This window comes from Mustelus asterias, chromosome 10, assembly GCF_964213995.1.
Source record: "Mustelus asterias chromosome 10, sMusAst1.hap1.1, whole genome shotgun sequence".
NCBI classification, from domain to species: Eukaryota; Metazoa; Chordata; class Chondrichthyes; order Carcharhiniformes; family Triakidae; genus Mustelus; species Mustelus asterias.
The window spans coordinates 101,375,183-101,395,256 of record NC_135810.1 but is presented as its reverse complement, the minus strand read 5'-3'; the positions used below and the strand labels follow the sequence as shown (position 1 = coordinate 101,395,256).

Sequence of the window (20,074 nt, the reverse complement as noted above, 5' to 3'; positions counted from 1 at the left end):
ATGATATTTACCTTTTCACAATATAACTCAAAAAACAGAGGCTGATACTGGCAGGGAGTGATGTCAGTAGATTTCCAAGCTCGTGCCAATGGGCATGCGCAGATCACCAGAGCTTCACCTTGGCTAGCACTGCTGTCTCACAGCATCAGGGACCCAAGGTTCGATTCCAGCCTCGGATGTCTGCTTGTGCGGAGTCTGCACGTTCTCCCTGTGTCTGCGTGGGTTTCCTCCAGGTGCTCCGGTTTCCTCCCACAGTCCAAAGATGTGCAGGTTAGCTGGATTGGCCATGCTAAATTGCCCCCTAGTGTCGGGGATTAGCAGGGTAAATACGTGGGATTAGGGAAATAGGGTCTCGGTGGGATTGTTGTTGGTGCAGGCTTGATGGGCCGAACGGCCTCTTTCTGCACTGTAGGGATTCTATGATTCGATCTTGCTTTGCAGGAGACACAATAAGTGTTTTGTTTTGAAAAGCAATAGCAATATGGCTGGATGATGTTACACTTTTTAAAAAAATCTCTCCACATCAGAAATCATCTCCTGAGATTCTGTGTTGAAAAACAATCCCGACAGAATTGGATTTTTAAAAAACCTCTACCAGCTTACCCTTACTTCCACTTACTTCTTTGTTACTTTAGACTCAACTTTTTAATGTACTCCTGACTGCCCTTCCATATTTTACTCTCTGTAAACTTGAATCCATCCAAATCTCTGCCTCCCTGACTTAACTCGCACTAGGTCCTGTTCCGCTCTGACCCCTGAGATCAGTGACCTACGCTGCCCCCCCCGCCGCCCCACCCCCCACCCCCAATCAGACAACATTTTGATTTTAAACTTCTCATCCTTGTATTCAATCCCCTCCACAGCCTCATCCCTCCCTATTTCTGTGATCTCCCCAAACCCCACAACTCTCCAAGATATCTGCTCTTCTCAAATTCTGGTCTCTTCCGCACGCACAATTTTAACTGCATTGGCAGCCGTGCCTCCAGTTGCCTAGGTCCTAGGTTCTTCATCTCTCTACCTCCCTTTCCTCTTTTAGAAAGCTCCTTAAAATCTGCCTCTTCTGACCAAACGTTTGTTCTGCTGACTTTATATCCCCCTAATGTGGCTCAGTATCGTATTTTGATTTATAATGCTTTTGTAAGCAGATTGAGGTGTTTAATTACTTTAAAGGTGCGATATAAGTTGTTGTTGCACAGGCAGTGCTTATTGCTCTAAATAAATTGTTACTTACAGGATGTTGGAGCGTACAGAGTTCGTACAAGACACACCCCAGGGCCCAAATATCACTGAAAAGTATAAATGGTAGATTTGACTTTATTCAGTTAATAATTATACTGTAAATGATTTGCAAACAACTGAAAAAAAAGCTTCATGCGCTGTATATAGGTAGAAAGTAGACAACTACCTTCGCAGAGCGGCACGGTGGCACAGTGGTTAGGGCAGCACGGTGGCTAGCACTGCTGCCTCACAGCGCCAGGGACGCGGGTTCGTTTCCCGGCTTGGGTCAGTGTCTGTGCAGAGTTTGCACGTTCTCCCCGTGTCTGCGTGGGTTTCCTCCAGGTGTTCTTGTTTCCTCCCACAGTCCAAAGATGTGCGGGTTAGGGTGATTGGCCATGCTAAATTGACCTTAGCGTCAGGGGGATTAGCAGGGTAAATATGTGCGGTTACAGGAATAGGGCCTGGGTGGGATTGTGGCCGGTGCAGACTCGATGGGCCGAATGGCCTCCTTCTGCACTGTAGGGATTTTATGATTCTATGACTGGTTGAGTGGTACATTCTTATCTACAAATATCTATCTTCTATACAGTGGCTGTTTTATGAAAGATGCTATGAGTGAATGTGTGCGCTTTAAACACCTTGTCCCATTTTGTTCCCTAAAGCTGCTGGTTCTTGCCTCGGATACAGTAACAGAGATGCCAGCAATCATCCAGCACCTCACTCAAAAAGAGGCCTGAATAGTGAATATTGTCAGGCTCTTTGGGGTCACAAACACAATGAGAAAGTCACAGCGCGGGTTCTTTAGTGATGCTGATCGGGAAACATACACGTTTTGTTCAAATAGTGTCTCGGGATCTTTAGTGCCACCTGTTCAGGCAAACAAAGAGTATCAAGGACAAGTCAAGGACAATCCTGTCCTTAATCACCATTCACACATGCTTCTTCCAACAAGAGTCACTGGCTAATCTCATCATCAAGACTCCTAGTATCATAGAATCCCTACAGTGCAGAAGGAGGTCATTCAGCCCATCGAGCCTGCACTGACAACAATCCCACCCAACCCCTATCCTCACCTTACCAATCCCCTAACACTAAGGGCAACTTAGCATGGCCAATGCACCTAACCTGCACATCTTTGGCGTGTGGGAGGAAACCCATGCAGACACAGGGAGAATGTGCAAACTCCATGCAGACAGTTACCCAAGGCCAGAATTGAGCTCGGGTCCCTGGCACTGTGAGGCAACAGTGCTAACCACTGTGCCACCGTGCTGCCCCCATGCATGTGACACAGTAGAGGACAGTGACTTAATCCCATTATCTCAACTGGTTAAGCAGAATTTAAAGTTTTAAAGTTTATTTATTTTAGTGTCACAAGTAGGCTTACATTAACACAGCAGTGAGGTTACTGTGAAAATTCCCTAGTTGCCACAGTCCGGCGCCTGTTCGGGCACACTGAGGGAGAATTTAGCACGGCCAATGCACCTAACCAGCACATCTTTCAGACTGTGGGAGGAAACCGGTGCACCCGGAGGAAACCCACGCAGACACGGGGAGAACGTGCAGACTCCGCAGAGACAGTGACCCAAGCCGGGAATCGAACCCATGTCCCTGGCACTGTGGGGCAGCAGTGCTAACCATTGTGCCACGGTGAATACCAACCAGCTCAATAATGAAACATATGTAGTCAGTAATCATTCCATAAAATGCAAACATATTCATAATCTTTCACAACAATGTCACTTTTAATGAGTGACACATTAATGGTGGTTGCATAGAAACACAAACAGAGAAAGAAATTTTTGCGCCAAAAGATATTCCTTGCCTGAGGTGGTTTTGCGCCACACTTGCAAGCCAATTTTATACATTCCCATTTCCCTATGATCTCCCAAGACTAACAATACATTTGAACCCACGTCCCCAAGGTTAATGACAAGTGTAATAAACTACGATGCAATCCTGTCTCCAAAATTATGCCTCTGATTGTTAAACAGAATCCAATATTTTGCTGCATAACTCCATGCATTGAAAAAAGTTGCGACTGGAGTTTCTGCCTCTGTGTCCCATGATGTTCCACCCATTGAAATGCTGTGCCTAAAACTGCAGCTAATGAACACAAAAGCAAAAAACACCAGTCAACAAATGTACTTGTCAATAGCAAAAAAAAATTCTATGAAATTAAATTAATTAATTTGGTTGCTTGTACCTATTTCTTGCCGGTTAACAACTGGAATTTAAAAAACAAAATCTATCCTGATGCAGGAAGTGTGCACAGCATTCTGCCACCTCTTTTGCAATTAAGTTTGTACCTTTTGTTATTGTAAGGCTTATTCTCCCAAATCTCTGGAGATACATAGTATGGTGTTCCGACATAAGTGTGAGCAAAAGCCATGGGACTGTAGACAGGAATGAAACATGACATTAGTGAGCATGACAAATGCTTTTGAAAACACATCAGATCATACACTGTAGTTTTGAAGTGTATTACTTAGTTTGTTAGAGTTTTTAAAAATACAAATTTACGCCAAAGTGCATCGACCAAGCAACAATCACGGAATTACTATTAGCTTACCTGTTCAGGAGGTGTGCAGATCCAAAATCTCCTAGTTTCACCACTCCATTTTTAGTGAGAAATATGTTCTGTAATTTAAAATCAGACAACAAGGATGAATGGTATGTAGACCATGTATCGATATGTTGTCAAACTCCAGTTACCCTCTAACATGCACACTGTAGCAATAATTCACTGACTTTGGTCTTATTCTTTAAAGTAGTGAGTCATAGGGAGGCGACGACTTATCACTGGACTGTTAATCCAGATACTCAGCTATATTCTGGGACCCAGGTTCGAATCCCACCACAGCAGATGGTGGAATTTGAATTCCATTTAAAAAATCTGGAATTAAAAATCTACTGATGACCATGAAACCGTTATCAATTGTCGGAAAAACCCATCTAGTTCACTAATGTCCTTTAGGGAAGGAAATCTGCCATCGTTATCTGGTCTGGCCTACATGTGACTCCCAATCCACAGCAATGTGGTTGACTCTCAACTGCCCTCAGGCAACTAGGGATAGGCAATAAGGGTTGACCAGTCAGTGCCGCCCATATCCCACAAATGAATTTTAAAAATGTGGGTGCAAGGGCTGGTGAGGTGATGCTGTGCAACAATTTTGACCTTTTGGCTAAGACCAAGCATCAGATCAAGCTCAAGCTCAAGATCAGGCTTGTCAGCTTAGATCTTGTCAGCTTGGATCTTGTTTGTCTCTCTTGTGGGGGCTATGAATTGGGATTTTGAATCTGGTTTTTAGAGCAAGCAAGGAATGGATTCAGGTTTGCCCAGTCCACTCTGTGTATTGGCTTTGTAACTGTAAGGATGGAGTAATAATATTTTTAAAAGCAGTCTTGGCCTTTTGGCTAAGGTCAAGCCTGAGATCAGGAGTAAGGCCTGTTCCTGTCAGTTTGGATCTAATTGTACGGACCGTGAATTGGATCCAATTTGAATTGTTTTTTTGGAGCAAGCAAGGAGATGGCTTTAGGGTTTGCCCTATTCACTCTGTGCATTGACTTGGAGAAAGGAATATATTTTTTAAAGCAGTAACTGCCATTCCCAGCATACCTACAATACTCAAAGTGAGCTGAGATAGGCAAAGTGCAGATTGGACCTGTGAATGGAACAAAGGCCAGGTAGGGTGAACAAAATTCAAGAGGTGCTGTACTAATGGGATGAAGATCTGATGAACTATTAGGATTTGAAAACAGGCTGAAATTTTCCCCCCAGTTGTCTGATTTCTGCATGGTATTGTGTGATTAGATTGGACCAGTTAGCAACATTAGAGACTGGTTCTAAGATTAGGACGGCACGGCGGCACAATGGTTAGCACTGCTGCCTCACAGCACTAGGGACCTGGGTTCAATTCCGGTCTCGGGTGACTGTCTGTGTGGAATTTGCATGTTCTCCCCATGCCTGCGTGGGTTTCCTCGAGTGTTCTGGTTTCCTCCCACAGTCTAAAGATGTGCAAGTTAGGTTGATTGGCCATGTGAAATTGCCCCTTAGTGTCAGGGAGACTAGCGAGGGTAAATACATGGGGTTATGGGGATAGGGCCTGGGTGGGATGGGAGTTGGTGCAGACCCGATAGGCCAAATGGCCTCCTTCCGCACTGTAGGATTCTATGATTACCGACATGATTATTATTAAATACATTGTTAATTATCGATAGTGTATACATGAGACAACAATAAGGTAATTGTTCCATAATGACTGTCCTGAGACAGGGCTAATGAGGTCCTAGCATGCTGGAAAACATGGTGAATGCCCAATTTTGCCAGAACAAAATGGAGAGTGAATAGAATAGCAATCCTACTGCCAATTCAAGTGAGGCTAGCTAGCTTGCTCAGCAGAGATCAAGGGTAAAAACCTGGGAACTTTCGACTCATGAAGCCAGATAAAAAAATAAACTGGGTGGTGTATGTACAGACTGAATCACTGAGGGCTGTAATATCCATTTCAGATTTCTCCCTGTAATTTTAAGGATCATTTTGATTTCCACAAAAAGTCATAAAATCTTGTCTGATGATACGACTAATGCAAAACAAAATAAATACAATATTTTATTCATATCAGAAACTAGGAATTACTGTTGGTGTTCACTGATGAATTAATGAATTCCATCTGTTATTTTAAACAAAGGCCGTTACCTAAAGTAGGTTAACACCTCCACTGCGAAAGTTGAAAGAGGAGAATTGCAAACTAACTATAATAGGGCAGCACGGTGGCACAGTGGTTAGCACTGCTGCCTCACAGCGTCAGGGACCCAGGTTCAATTCCAGCCTCGGGTGACCGACTGTGTGGAGTTTGCACGTTCTCCCCATGTCTGCGTGGGTTTCCTCCGAGTGTTCTGGTTTTCTCCCACACTCCAAAAATGTGCGGTTAGGTTGAAAGGCCATGCTAAATTGCCCCTTAGTGTCAGGGAGATTAGCAGGGTAAATATGTGGGGTTACGGGGATAGGCCCAAGGTGGCGTTTATGTGGGCTCGATGGGCCAAATGGCCTCCTTCTGCACTGTAGGAATTCTATGATTCTGAGTTAAATGATACTGATAAATAAATAATAAATACTGATGTTTCGAACTAATAATAATTTCAGATTTCAAAACAAGGAATTTGCATCACAAAGCCAAATTTCATAAATCTAGCTGTGTCAGAACTCTAATATAAGTCTAACAGTTATTTTCATTTTATTTTCTCCACATAAACAAATACTTGCCTTGGATTTGATATCACGGTGTAGAACTCGTTTGTCATGTATGTGCTTCATTCCAAGACAAATTTGTACAAATAGATTCAGCACCTATTAAAATCAAATGGACAAAATCATTCCTCTGATGTCAATATAACAGAGCAATCAGACTATAGCTTCATGAAAAATACATTATAAATTCTCTGCATTATTATTTTACACAGGTTCTTTTTTTTAAATTTACAATTATCCTATCTATCATAAAACTGCACTGACTGTTCGGGTTAATTATAAAGTAGTCAATGCACGCTGACAGCTCAATAATACTGGGTGGGGAGTGCATCAGACGACTCATCCAGCCCCCTTCCCACCGCCCCCTCCGCCCCTTCTTACTGAGGTAAAGTCTTTGTGGATCCACACTGCAACTGTAACAAGTTGTGGGTGGGCTATAGAGGAGCAATGTGCAACTTCCACCCCTCACTGAGGACTCCATCAAATTGGCTGACGGCTCCATCAATTCCAAAAGTGCCAAGAGTGCCTTAGTAGCTGTTGCCAGGACTGCAACGAGATAAGGGGGTGCCCGCCCTCGGGAACTACTGATCAATTGGAGGGCCAGCAGTTCAGTGGTCTCAGAGAAGGAGAGTTGGGGGATGGGGAATGGGGTCACCACCAAGGGGCCATGACATGGGCACAGAATGCCCGAGTAAAAGGCCCCAACCCCAGACAGAACCTGCAGTGTGGCCACCAGGTTGTCTCTCCAAGTGGGCACACCTGAAGCTGGTGAAATATGGTGGCGGCAGAAAGAGGCCTATAACTGGCCAATGAAGAGGCTCGATTGGCCTATGAGTGAGAGGACTGGGGTGCTAAAACATAAAATCCACAATGCGTAATGTACTCCCTTAAGGCTATAAAATCTAACTGTTGAGTAAATAAATATAAATTTCAGGTTGTACAGAGCTCAGATGTTCAGTCAAAGAACTGCGTTTATCACTGTCAGATGAGAAGTTAGAAGCAACAAGAACATTAAAATTACTTTGCACTTGTAAAGTATGCTTGGTCAATGACATGTAAAATAGAGTTTATAGGGGCTGATTTTCGGAGTATCAATGCCTGGGACGCAGATTTAAGATGCAGCTGATGTGAAAAAGGGTTGAAGACAAGTGAAATCCAGTCCTGGATCACTTTACATATCCCAGGGCTTTGTCTGATAACGTGCTTGGGAAATTGGCTTCACAGGGCCTGGTTCAACAAAGACCTGGATACAGAGCTATCCATTGCTATAAGTCATGTGGATATCATGTAGCTTAGGGACTGGCATGACCAGTGATAGACAGTAAAGTCAGCTGTGATTGTATACACAGCTTTATCTTCCACCAGAGCTACATTGACAGAAGATGCAGGTGAAACATGGACATTTAAAGGAGAAATCCAGTTTCCTGTGATTTAATCTAAAGATTCCCAGACATGATGGCTGGCTACTGGACACAAACCGATTCACACAAGTGAATTCTGTTCTCCTGGTATTGGGGTACAGTTTCATTCATGATTTTTCATTGGTGACAGATGTATACCATTTCTTCTGATAATAATTTTTCCTTTTGCCGCAGAAGTTTTTGCGTGAGATCGCCACCATCGCAGTATTCCATCACTATATAAAGGTGCCCATCAGCTGCAATAGAAGCAGAACGTTGAATATATATATATATGTATAATCTAGAGAAATGCATAGGACAGTGAAATCATAAATGAAATAGCACTTGAAGCAACAATTTACAATCACAGGATTCTGTTTGTACAAAACAATTGTCACAAATTACAAAATACATGGAATTTGCAGCACAGAAACAGGCCTTTTTTTATTTGTCTGTGGGGCTAACAGGTCTATGTTATGCTCTACATGAGTCTCTTCCCACCATTCTTCATCAAACCCTATCAACATATCCTTTCATCTCTTTCTTCCTTGCAAATCTATCTCATAGAATCATAGAATCATAGAAATTCTACAGTGCAGAAAGAGGCCATTTGGCCCATCAAGTCTGCACCAACCACAATCCCACCCAGGCCCTACCCCCATATCCCTACATATTTACCCGCTAATACCTCTAACCTACGCATCTTAGGACACTAAGGGGCAATTTTAGCATGGCCAATCAACCTAACCCGCACATCTTTGGACTGTGGGAGGAAACAGGAGCATCCGGAGGAAACCCATGCAGACACGGGGAGAATGTGCAAACTCCATACAGACAGCGACTTGAGGACGAAATCGAACTCGGGTCCCTGGCACTGTGAGGCAGCAGTGCTAGCCACTGTGCCACCCTTCTTGAATAAAGACATTTCTTATAAATTCTTTATTGAATTTCTAAATTACTATCTTATATTTGATTGCCTCTAGTTATGGGCTGCTCAGCAAATGGAAACATCTTCACTACGTCTATGCGATCAATCCGTTCAGAATTCTGAAGTCCTCGATCTGGTCACCTCCGAGTCCTGTCTTTTCTAAAGGAAAGAACCCCAGCTGCTTCAGTCTTTCCTGACGGCTGTGCCCACTCAACCCTGGCATCTTGTATATAAATAGATGATTGCTTCTTTACAAGGATAATTATTGGAACCGATTCGAAGCAGTGCAATTTAGGCAGGTGTCTTCAAAGCATGAGAGAACTGGAAAAAATTGAGAAGGTAAAGAGATCAACAAAAAACCCACCAAATTGGGAAACTAAACAAGAAACCTTTCCTAGTTGATGCACACACATAGCAAAAGTATATTTAGGAAAAGGAAAACATATAAAGAAATAAAGGACTCTCCAGAAATAGTAATGATTTACTTAGAATGCCCTTTTATTTGACTTTCATAGTGCACAGTAATCACAAAATATACTCTCATCAGCATTCAAAAATAAACCATCTCAACCACCTTTCAAAACATTAAAACATCAAGGTTTGATGTGTAATTTATTTTATTTTTTTCCCAGTTTTACGAGCTTCCTTCTTCATATTTGGTAAAAGCGATAAATATTCCCCTGCTGGGCTAACTCAGTAAGAAGTCTCACAACGCCAGGTTAAAGTCCAACAGGTTTATTTGGTAGCAAATACCATAAGCTTTCGGAGCGCTGCTCCTTCGTCAGATGGAGTGGAAATGTGCTCTCAAACAGTGCACAGAGACACAAAAAATCAAGTTACAGAATACTGATTAGAATGCGAACTTGGCTAAGTTCCGCACGCATGAGGACGGCCTAAACCGGGATGTTGGATTTATGTCACATTATCAGTAACCCCCACAGCTTGCCCCCTGGACTTGCAGAATCTCACTAGCTGTTCTGTCTGGAGACAATACACATCTCTTTAACCTGTGTTTAATGCTCCCTCCACCCACATTGTCTGTACCTTTAAGACCTGGCTGGCTGTAGGGATTCGCATTCTAATCAGTATTCTGTAACTTGATTTTTTGTGTCTCTGTGCACTGTTTGAGAGCACATTTCCACTCCATCTGACGAAGGAGCAGCGCTCTGAAAGCTTATGGTATTTACTACCAAATAAACCTGTTGGACTTTAACCTGGTGTTGTGAGACTTCTTACTGTGTTCACCCCAGTCCAACGTTGGCATCTCTACATCAGGGCTAACTCAGGCCAGGATGGTTTCAGAACTGGAAGTGAACTAACTTGGCACCCCATCGCCAAACTTTAGCCAGGATATTCCAGAAACACAGCACAAATAGTACACATCAGGATCAAATAACTATGGCTGTGCATCAGGGCTGAAAAAAGAATTAAATTATTTACATCATGAAACCCCTTTCCACATGCCTTATCATGCTGCCTCAGGGATGTATGGGCTTTCACCAGAAGGTGGCTCTGTACTCCCTAGCATCCTACTGTTCATTGTGTATTCCCTTACCTAGTTAGTCCTCCCAAAATGCATCAGCTCACACTTTTCAGGGTTAAATTCCATCTGATCTCCCGTCTATATTGCCCTTTCATCCCGCTTTTATTCCGCCTATATTGCCCTGAAATCGAAGATTTTCCTCCTCACTATTTACCACACCATTAATTTTTGTGTCATCTGCTAATTTACTGATCATACCCCCTACATCTCTGTCTGGATCATTAATGTACACTACAAACAGCAATGGACCCAGCACTGATCCCTGCTGTACGCCCCTGGGCATGGGCTCCCAGTCACAAAAACAACATTCTACCAACACCATCTGCCTCCTGCCACTAAGCCAATTTTGGATCCAATTTGCCAAATTGCCTTGGGTCCCATGGGGTCTAATGCAAGACCTTGTCAAAAGCCTTACTGAAGTCCATGTATAACCTCAACTATACCTCAGCAAGACTTCATCTCCATATTATAAGAAAGAATTAGAGAAGATGCACAGAATGGTTTACTAAAATAATAAAAAGAACTCGGGAGGTTATGCATGTAATGAAAGTTTGAACAAGTTGGGGCTAATTTCTCGAGAAAAGAGCTGACTGAGTGGCAACCCACCAGAAGCTTTAAAGATTACGGAATGGTTTGACAGGGTACACATGGTGAAAATGTTTTCTCCGCCGGGCTAGGGGCCATAAATGAAAGATAGTGACTAATAAAACCAGAAGGGAAACTGGGAGAAACGTCTTTACACAGAGAGTAGTTAGAATGTAGAACTTGCTACCACAAGGAGTATTTGAGGCAAACAGCATTGATGCATTTAAGGGGAAGCTACATACGAGGAAAAGGAATAGGAGGATATTTTGGTCAGGTTATCTAAAGAAAGGTGAGAGGAGACCAACATGGAGCATGAATGATAGACATGTTTGGCTGAATGGCCTATTTTTGTGCTGTAGACACTATGGGTGGGATTTTATGGCCTCGCTTGTCCCAAAACTGTAAAATCCCACCCGAGATCATCAGACCTTCCCATGCTTTGCCCCCTCACCGCTCCAATTCCTATGGCGGGCGGGCGGTAAAATTCCGGCTTATGTAAGTCATTCCCTTCAGAATACTGCAAGAGGCAGCAGGAACACTGGAATCCAGATAAAGAGAAATACTGGTCCAGAAGAATGAATAAATCAATTAATCCCATGAATTACTCACCTTCAAATGAGTCTATAAATGCAACAATGTTGGGATGCTTCATTTTGGCAAGGAGTATGGCTTCCCTCCTTGATCTTTGTAGGCCAGAGGGATTCTAAATAAATATGATAAAAAGGAGATGTCTTTCTGTGAAAAATAAACAATATCGAAGCCTTTAACAACACTGATCTTTGGAAAAATACGTGTATCATTCAAGCTTTCTGACAAGCTGGTTTGGTATTTAGCTTCATCTTTGGTTCAACTATATCATAAATGGCATGGATATGCATCAAGTTTTTAAATCACATGTCGTAACAAATGTGCGTGTATTCTCTGCTTAGTGCTAACTTGACTCATTACTATAAAAGTATTCTTACTCTGACTTCTGAGTAGAAAGGTCATGGTTCAAATTCCAATACAACACTTGAGCTTATAAGCTGCATTTCTGCATAGAGATGCCACTTTACAAATTAGAAATTAAATCGAGCTCGGACCGTTCTATTCAGATCCCATAGTGTTTTTCAATGAAGATCAAGGGGGTTCTCTCCAAGTTCCTGGCCAACAATTATTCCTCAACCTACACCATCCCATTGCTGCACAAAGCTTGGCTGCCATATATTCCTCTGTAACAGTTACTATATTCACTGTTAATCCTTTGGGATGGCCGAAAACATAAAAGGGAATTTGAACTTGCTAAATGGAAGTCAGATTGCTCTCTACAAAAGGCTAGTGATAGAAATAATCAACAAAGTCAACTTAGAGTCGTTCTTGTGGTTCAACCTGGACAGAGAAAATCATCCAGCTAATCTTATTAGCTGGTGCATGTTACAAGGAGAACATCACAAAAGAACAGAACATGCTTCTTTAAAAACCCTCCAAGCAAAGTAATGGTGATGACTGCCACCTCTAAAAATGTTCACTGCCACAAATGATAATTGATGCAGTTTCAAGTCCCACTGAATTAAATTCCCAATACAATCAACAGGAACCTTGAGAACAGAGGCGATAATATCCCTCCCTTTGGAGGACAATAGAACAATACAGCACAGGAACAGACCCTTTGGTCCATGATGTTATGCCGAATATGACGCCAAATTAAACTAATCCCTTCTGCATGCCCTTGGTCCATATCGCTCTATTCCTTGCATATTCATATGCTGATTTAAAAGCCCTATTGTATCTGCCTGCACTACCAGCCCTGACACCCACCACTCTCTATGCATAAAACTTGCCCCTCACATCTCCTTTGAACTTTCCCCCTCTCACCTTAAGTGCATGCCCCCTAGTATTAGACATTTCAACTCTGGGAAAAAGATTCTGACTTTCAACCCTATTGTGCCTCTATTAGAGGTGGCACGGTGACACAGTGGTTAGCACTGCTGCCTCACAGGGACCCGAGTTCGATTCCCGGCTTGGGTCACGGTCTGTGTGGAGTTTGCACATTTTCACCGTGTCTACGTGGGTTTCTTCCGGGTGCTCCGGTTTCCTCCCACAGTCTGAAAGATGGGCAAGTTAGGTGCATTGGCCATGCTAAATTCTCCCTCAGTGTACCCAAACAGGCGCCAGAGTTGCGACTTGGGGATTTTCATAATAACTTCATTGCAGTGTTAATGTAAGCCTACTTGTGACTAATAAATAAACTTTAAGTTTAACTTTAGAATTTTATAGACTTCTATCAGGCCTCCCCTCAGCCTCCGCCACTCCAGAGAAATCAACCCTACTTTGTCCAGCCTCTCCTTATAGCTCATACCCTCTAATCCAGGCAGCATCCTGGTAAACCTCTTCTGCACCCTCTCTAAAGTCCCCACATCCTTCCAGTAATGTGAATTGAACGCAATACTCTAAGTGCGACCTAACCAAAGTTTTATAAAGCTGCAACATGACATCCTGACTTGTACTTCAGATGAACAAAGAGGCTAAGATACAAAATATAAGAGGGAACTTAACCAATATCTCCATGAAATAAAGTTAAAACATGCTCACAACACATTTACCTTTGAAAGATGAATTTCCTTCATCACATATTGCTGACTTTCATTGTGTGCTTGGACCAAAAGTGCTCTGCCAAACGAACCTTCCCCAATAACCTTCAATACTGTGTAAGTGTCCATCATGAATTACTTGTCTGGAAAACAATTATAGTTTTGTGTTAATCAGTGACCCACTATTAAGTTTAAAGTTTATTTATTAGTGTCACAGGTATGCTTACAGTACACTGCAATGAAGTTACTGTGAAAATCCCCCAGTCGCCGCACTCCGGTGCCTGTTCGGGTACTCTGAGGGAGAATTTAGCACAGCCAATGCACCTAACCAGCACGTCTTTCGGACTGTGGGAGGAAACCACAGCACTCGGAGGAAACCCTCACAGACATGGGGAGAATGTGCAAACTCCGCACAGACAGTGACCCAAGCCGGGAATCGAACCCGGGTCTCTGGCATGGGAAGCAGCAGTGCTAACCACTGTGTCACCATACCACCATTTTGCACTGTTTTAGTATAATCTTTATTTATTTATACATTTTTATTTATTTTTACTTTTTAAAATGATGCTAGATTGTTAAATGTAGTGTTCATAGAGAATTGGATATCCTTTATAAATAAAACACAGAAATTCAATGTGGAGGTACAAGTAATTCAGTATGTTGGTTTTGATTGCAGTGGGGTTGAAGTGTAAATGTAAAGGAGTCCTGTGAGAGTTGTGCAGGGGTTTGGTGTGACTACACCTGAAGAATTGTGTACAGTTTTGGTTTCTATGCTGAAGTAAGCATATACTTAGAAGAGGTGCAACAATGGTTTACTGGATCAATTCCTCGGATGCGAGGATTGTGTAGGAGGAGAAATTGTGTAGAACAAGACTATATTATGGGACGGCACAGTGGCACAGCAGTTAGCACAGCTGCCTCACAGTGCCAGGGACCCAGGTTCAATTCCGGCCTGGGATGACTGTCTGTGTGGAGTTTGCACGTTCTCCCCGTGTCTGCGTGGGTTTCCTCCAGGTGCTCCGGTTTCCTCCCAAAGTCCAAAGATGTGCGGGTTAGGTTGATTGGCCATGCTAAATTGCCTCATATTGTCAGGGGGACTAGCAGGGTAAATACGTGGGGTTAGGGGGATAGGGCCTGGGTGGATTGTGGTCGGTGCAGACTCGATGGGCCGAATGGCCTCAATCTGCACTGTAGGGATTCTACGGATTCTACTCTCTTGAGTAGAGAAGAACGAGTGGTGATTTTGTTGAGACATACACAGATCTGAAGGGGTTTGTCAGACGAGAGTCTTCAACCGAAGAGTAAAGTCTCAGGACAAGGCGGTCAGCCATTTTGGGTAGAGATGAGGGAGAATTTCTTCACTCAGATGATTGCGAATCTTTAGAATTCCCTACCCTAGTGGGCTGTTGATTATTTCTTAAGTTTGACAAAGAAGCATTGCATCAGCGAAGAAGAATAAGCAATTGTCTTGCAGTGAAATTCTAGCCAATCGTCAAAATGGATATAACTGTTTTACCCTTTCTCTCTGGTGTTGAATTCAATATTTATAATCTGATCAGAGCAGCATGAACACCTGACCCATCAAGTTTGCACCGACAACAATTCCACCCAGGCCCCATCCCCGCAACCCCACATACCTGCCCGGCTAATCCCCCTGACACTAAGGGACAAATTAGCATGGTCAATCAACGTAACCTGCACACCTTTGGACTGTGGAAGGAAGCTGGAGCACCAGGAGGAAACCCATGCAGACACAGGAGGATGTGCAAACTCCACACAGACAGTGACCTGAGTCTGGAATTGAACCTGGGTCCTGGGCGCTGTGAGGCAGCAGTGCTAACCACTCTGTCACCATGTCTCCCCATATTGCATTTACTTGGTGTTTTTTTGTATGGCAGCATCCCAAAACCTTGGCCTACTAGTGCAAGCAATTTGGATTTTAAAGTGACAATATTTATAGATATATAATCTTCGATTTGTGTGTTTCCTCTGTTTTCAGTTCCTCTTCACTTTAAATCTAATCAGCATCAGTAGTAAATGCGCCTAGTTTGGGGGCGTTTAAGAGATCCGTAGATAGGTTCATGGACGAAAAGAAATTGGTTTAGGTTGGAGGGTCACAGTTTTTTTTTAACTGGTCGGTGCAACATCGTGGGCCGAAGGGCCTGTTCTGCGCTGTAATGTTCTATGTTCTATGTTCTATGTTCTAATTATGGCAGCTTTTTCTTAAGTTACAGAAAGTTGGTTCACGGCAGATTTTAACAGAAGACATCTGCCTAAAGAATACTTAATACGTTAAACCAGAAAGAAAAAAAATTATGATTAAAGTAGATCATCTAGGTTCACATTTCAATGCAGCATTAGGAGGGCGCTTTGTGAACTAGTCGCTAATTATGGGTGGATAATGGGTGTACTGCATTGTAGGAAGTGCTGCTGTGTTTTGCAATGAAATGGTAGCTCAAGTCCCATCTGCCTGCACTGGCAAATGTAAGAGATGGGTAACACTATGCAATGAAGCACAGGCTTTCTCTTGAGCTCCAAGCCAATACCCCATCCTTAAGGCAGCATTGCCCAAAAACCAATTGCATCATTTACTCAATTTGCTGTTTGCGGGACATTGTATCACACAAATTGTCTGCCATTTTTTGCCAACAATTGGAGAAAGAAATACAAATCCTTTCTCGGCATCTAGAGTTTAATGATGTGGAGATGCCGGCGTTAGAACATAGAACATAGAACATAGAACATTACAGCGCAGAACAGGCCCTTCGGCCCACGATGTTGCACCGACCAGTTAAAAAAAAAAACTGTGACCCTCCAACCTAAACCAATTTCTTTTCGTCCATGAACCTATCTACGGATCTCTTAAACGCCCCCAAACTAGGCGCATTTACTACTGATGCTGGCAGGGCATTCCAATCCCTCACCACCCTCTGGGTAAAGAACCTACCCCTGACATCGGTTCTATAACTACCCCCCCTCAATTTAAAGCCATGCCCCCTCGTGCTGGATTTCTCCATCAGAGGAAAAAGGCTATCACTATCCACCCTATCTAAACCTCTAATCATCTTATATGTTTCAATAAGATCCCCTCTTAGCCGCCGCCTTTCCAGCGAAAACAATCCCAAATCCCTCAGCCTCTCCTCATAGGATCTCCCCTCCATACCAGGCAACATCCTGGTAAACCTCCTCTGCACCCTCTCCAAAGCCTCCACATCCTTCCTGTAATGTGGGGACCAGAACTGCACACAGTACTCCAAGTGCGGCCGCACCAGAGTTGTGTACAGTTGCAACATAACGCTACGACTCCTAAATTCAATCCCCCTACCAATAAACGCCAAGACACCATATGCCTTCTTAACAACCTTATCTACTTGATTCCCAACTTTCAGGGATCTATGCACACATACACCTAGATCCCTCTGCTCCTCCACACTATTCAAAGTCCTCCCGTTAGCCCTATACTCAACACATCTGTTATTCCTACCAAAGTGAATTACCTCACACTTCTCCGCATTAAACTCCATCCGCCACCTCTCGGCCCAACTTTGCAACCTGTCTAAGTCTTCCTGCAAACTACGACACCCTTCCTCACTGTCTACCACACCACCGACTTTGGTGTCATCAGCAAATTTGCTAATCCACCCAACTATACCCTCATCCAGATCATTAATAAATATTACAAACAGCAGTGGCCCCAAAACAGATCCCTGAGGTACACCACTTGTAACCGCACTCCATGATGAATATTTACTATCAACCACCACCCTCTGTTTCCTATCCGCTAGCCAATTCCTGATCCAATTTCCTAGATCACCCCCAATCCCATACATCTGCATTTTCTGCAGAAGCCTACCATGGTGAACCTTATCAAACGCCTTACTAAAATCCATATATACCACGTCCACTGCCTTGCCCCCATCCACCTCCTTGGTCACTTTCTCAAAAAACTCAATAAGGTTAGTAAGGCACGACCTACCTGCCACAAAACCATGCTGACTATCACCTATCAATTCATTACTCTCCAAATAACTATAAATCCTATCCCTTATAATTTTTTCCAACATCTTGCCGACAACAGAAGTGAGACTCACCGGTCTATAATTCCCGGGGAAGTCTCTGTTCCCCTTCTTAAACAATGGGACAACATTCGCTAACCTCCAATCTTCTGGTACTATACCAGAGGCCAACGACGACCTGAAGATCAGAGCCAGAGGCTCTGCAATCACTTCTCTTGCCTCCCAGAGAATCCTTGGATAAATCCCATCCGGACCAGGGGATTTATCTATTTTCAGACCCTCCAGAATATCCTGCACATCCTCCTTATCAACTGTAATACTGTCTATTCTACTCCCCTGCAACCCAGTGTCCTCCTCAGCTATATTCATGTCCCCTTGCGTGAACACCGAAGAGAAATATTGGTTCAATGCTTCACCAATCTCCTCCGGTTCCACACATAACTTCCCTCTGCCATCTATAACTGGCCCTAAACTTGCCCTAACCAACCTTCTGTTCTTGACATACCTATAGAACGCCTTAGGATTCTCTTTAACCCTATCCGCCAAAGTCTTCTCATGGCGTTGGACTGGGGTGAACACAGTAAGAGCTTTAACAACACCAGGTTAAAATCCAACAGGTTTATTTGGTAGCTAATGGTATTTGCTACCAAATAAACCTGTTGGACTTTAACCTGGTGTTGTTAAAACTCTAAGTTTAATTACAGACTTTCTCCTCAAACCACCCCCCCCCCTTCCCTTTTAGGAATACAACAAGATTAAGCTGTGTTGATAATTGTGTATTGTTAAATCCCTCGAGGTGAATGGGAGATTTATCTCTGGAAAATGTACTACACTCCTGCAACATTAATTTCATGCTGATTTTATTTTAAGATTTGGGTTTTATTCATGCGGGAAACAGCCGTGCGTATATTATTAAAAATCTCCTATTCACAAAGTAGATAAGGCCACTGCTGCTTAATCAGGGCGAGTTACAGACTGTGAACCTTGGAATGTGTTTAAAATGAGGGCAGGTGTTATCGTTCCGATATACGCTTTTTAATAATCCTTTTGGTTAAAACTTTTATTATTAAGCTTTTATTGTTAAAATTTGCAAAAACCGAGGTGGCAAAGAGTATACAGAATGCTCGGACTATAATATCCTTGGTTGATGGAAGGTACACAAGAGGGCAAGTCATTTTTGTTAAGGAGACGACATGAACTGCTATTTTAATAAGGTCGGGATGAAATGTTGGATTAATCCATCATTTGCAATCACAAACTCTCCGAAATAACCCACCCCTGTGATCAGCTGGTTGGAAATCTCTCCATGTTCAAAAATTGCTCTTTGCTTATCCTCTTTGTTCGCAGGGTGGAAACATATTTGTGGAGAGTGTCAGGAATTCACTGTCAGCTGGTTAATGTAACATTACCGAGAGTCTGATACAGTGTAACAAAGCAGCTTCCGTATAGAACCTGGTCCCACCGCTACTTTGGTTCAAGAACGTACAGAAAACTAACCGGCCAGTTAAATCTATATAAAACATTAAACCACACTTACTCCACTCGTAAACCATTTCCCAAGTTTTACATGAGCCGGAAATAACACACAACCGAAGCCATTGCGGGCGTTCCCATCATCACGTGTCGGGGGAGATAGAGACCTTGATACAAGCGGATCTTTCTGTCAAAACAAAGCGATGTTGCGGAAATGGTTCAGCATTGTGCTGAATGGGTGCACTGTTAAACTCCATTGCATTGCTCTATACCAATATCTCACTGTACGAGACCTGGCTGCTGGTCTCGAAATTGAATTGCAGTGAATGGCGTGAAGTTGCTGCATTTATAAGACATGAATTAAACTTGCCACAGAAAGTTAAATCTTCATGCCAGCCTAAGTACCCTTTTTAAAGATGTCTCCATCATCATAGATGCCAGTTTTCAGCCAATTTGATTCACTCCTCGTGACATCAAGAATAACCAAATCATAGAACTGTTATGGTACAGAAGGAGGCCATTTGGCCCATCACGTCTACACCGGCTCACCAAATGAGCATCATGACTTAGAGCCATTCCCCTGTACTTCTGCACATTGTTTCTATTCAAATTATCATCTAATGCCCTCTTGAATGCTTCGATTGAACCTGCCTCCACCACACTTCCAGGCAGAACTTTCCATATTTGAACCACTCACTTTGTGAAAATGTTTTTTCTCACATCACCGTTGCTTCTTTTGCAAATCACTTTAAATCTGCATCCCCTTGTTCTCGATCTTTTTACGAGGGAACAGTTTCTCCCTATTTATTCTGTCCAGCCCCCTCTTGATTTTGAGCATCTCAATCTCTCAGCCTTCTTCTCTCCAAGAAGAAGTGTCCCAACCTCTCCAATCTATCCTTATAACTGAAGTTCCTCATTCCTGGGATCATTCTTGTAAAAAAAACACCCAGGTCAGATCCAACCTGGCCAATTATTGCCCCATCAGGCTACTCTCGACCTTCAGTAAAGTGATGGAAGAGGTTATCAACAGCGCTGTCAAGCAGCACATACTCAGCGATAACCTGCTCACAGACACTCAGTTTGGGTTTTGCCA

The 20,074-nt window shown here is 43.1% G+C and overlaps 1 protein-coding gene across 3 annotated transcripts in view; it reads right to left on the bottom strand.

Moving 5' to 3' along the window:
• Positions 1-19,137, bottom strand: part of nek3 (NIMA related kinase 3) — a 39,915-nt gene extending 20,778 nt beyond the window's left edge. For 2 of the 3 annotated variants that reach the window (XM_078222318.1, XM_078222320.1), the window contains exons 1-8: positions 19,046-19,137; positions 13,505-13,635; positions 11,532-11,625; positions 8,026-8,123; positions 6,482-6,565; positions 3,788-3,855; positions 3,525-3,611; positions 1,232-1,286 (exon numbers count right to left, since the gene is read on the bottom strand). In XM_078222318.1, the coding sequence (XP_078078444.1) occupies positions 1,232-1,286; positions 3,525-3,611; positions 3,788-3,855; positions 6,482-6,565; positions 8,026-8,123; positions 11,532-11,625; positions 13,505-13,624 (606 nt within the window). In that variant the 5' untranslated portion in view covers positions 13,625-13,635; positions 19,046-19,137. Of the gene's footprint in view, positions 1-1,231; positions 1,287-3,524; positions 3,612-3,787; positions 3,856-6,481; positions 6,566-8,025; positions 8,124-11,531; positions 11,658-13,504; positions 13,636-19,045 lie in introns of all 3 variants that reach the window. The other variant, XM_078222319.1, reaches the window with a different exon arrangement.
• Positions 19,138-20,074: the final 937 nt, after the last annotated feature.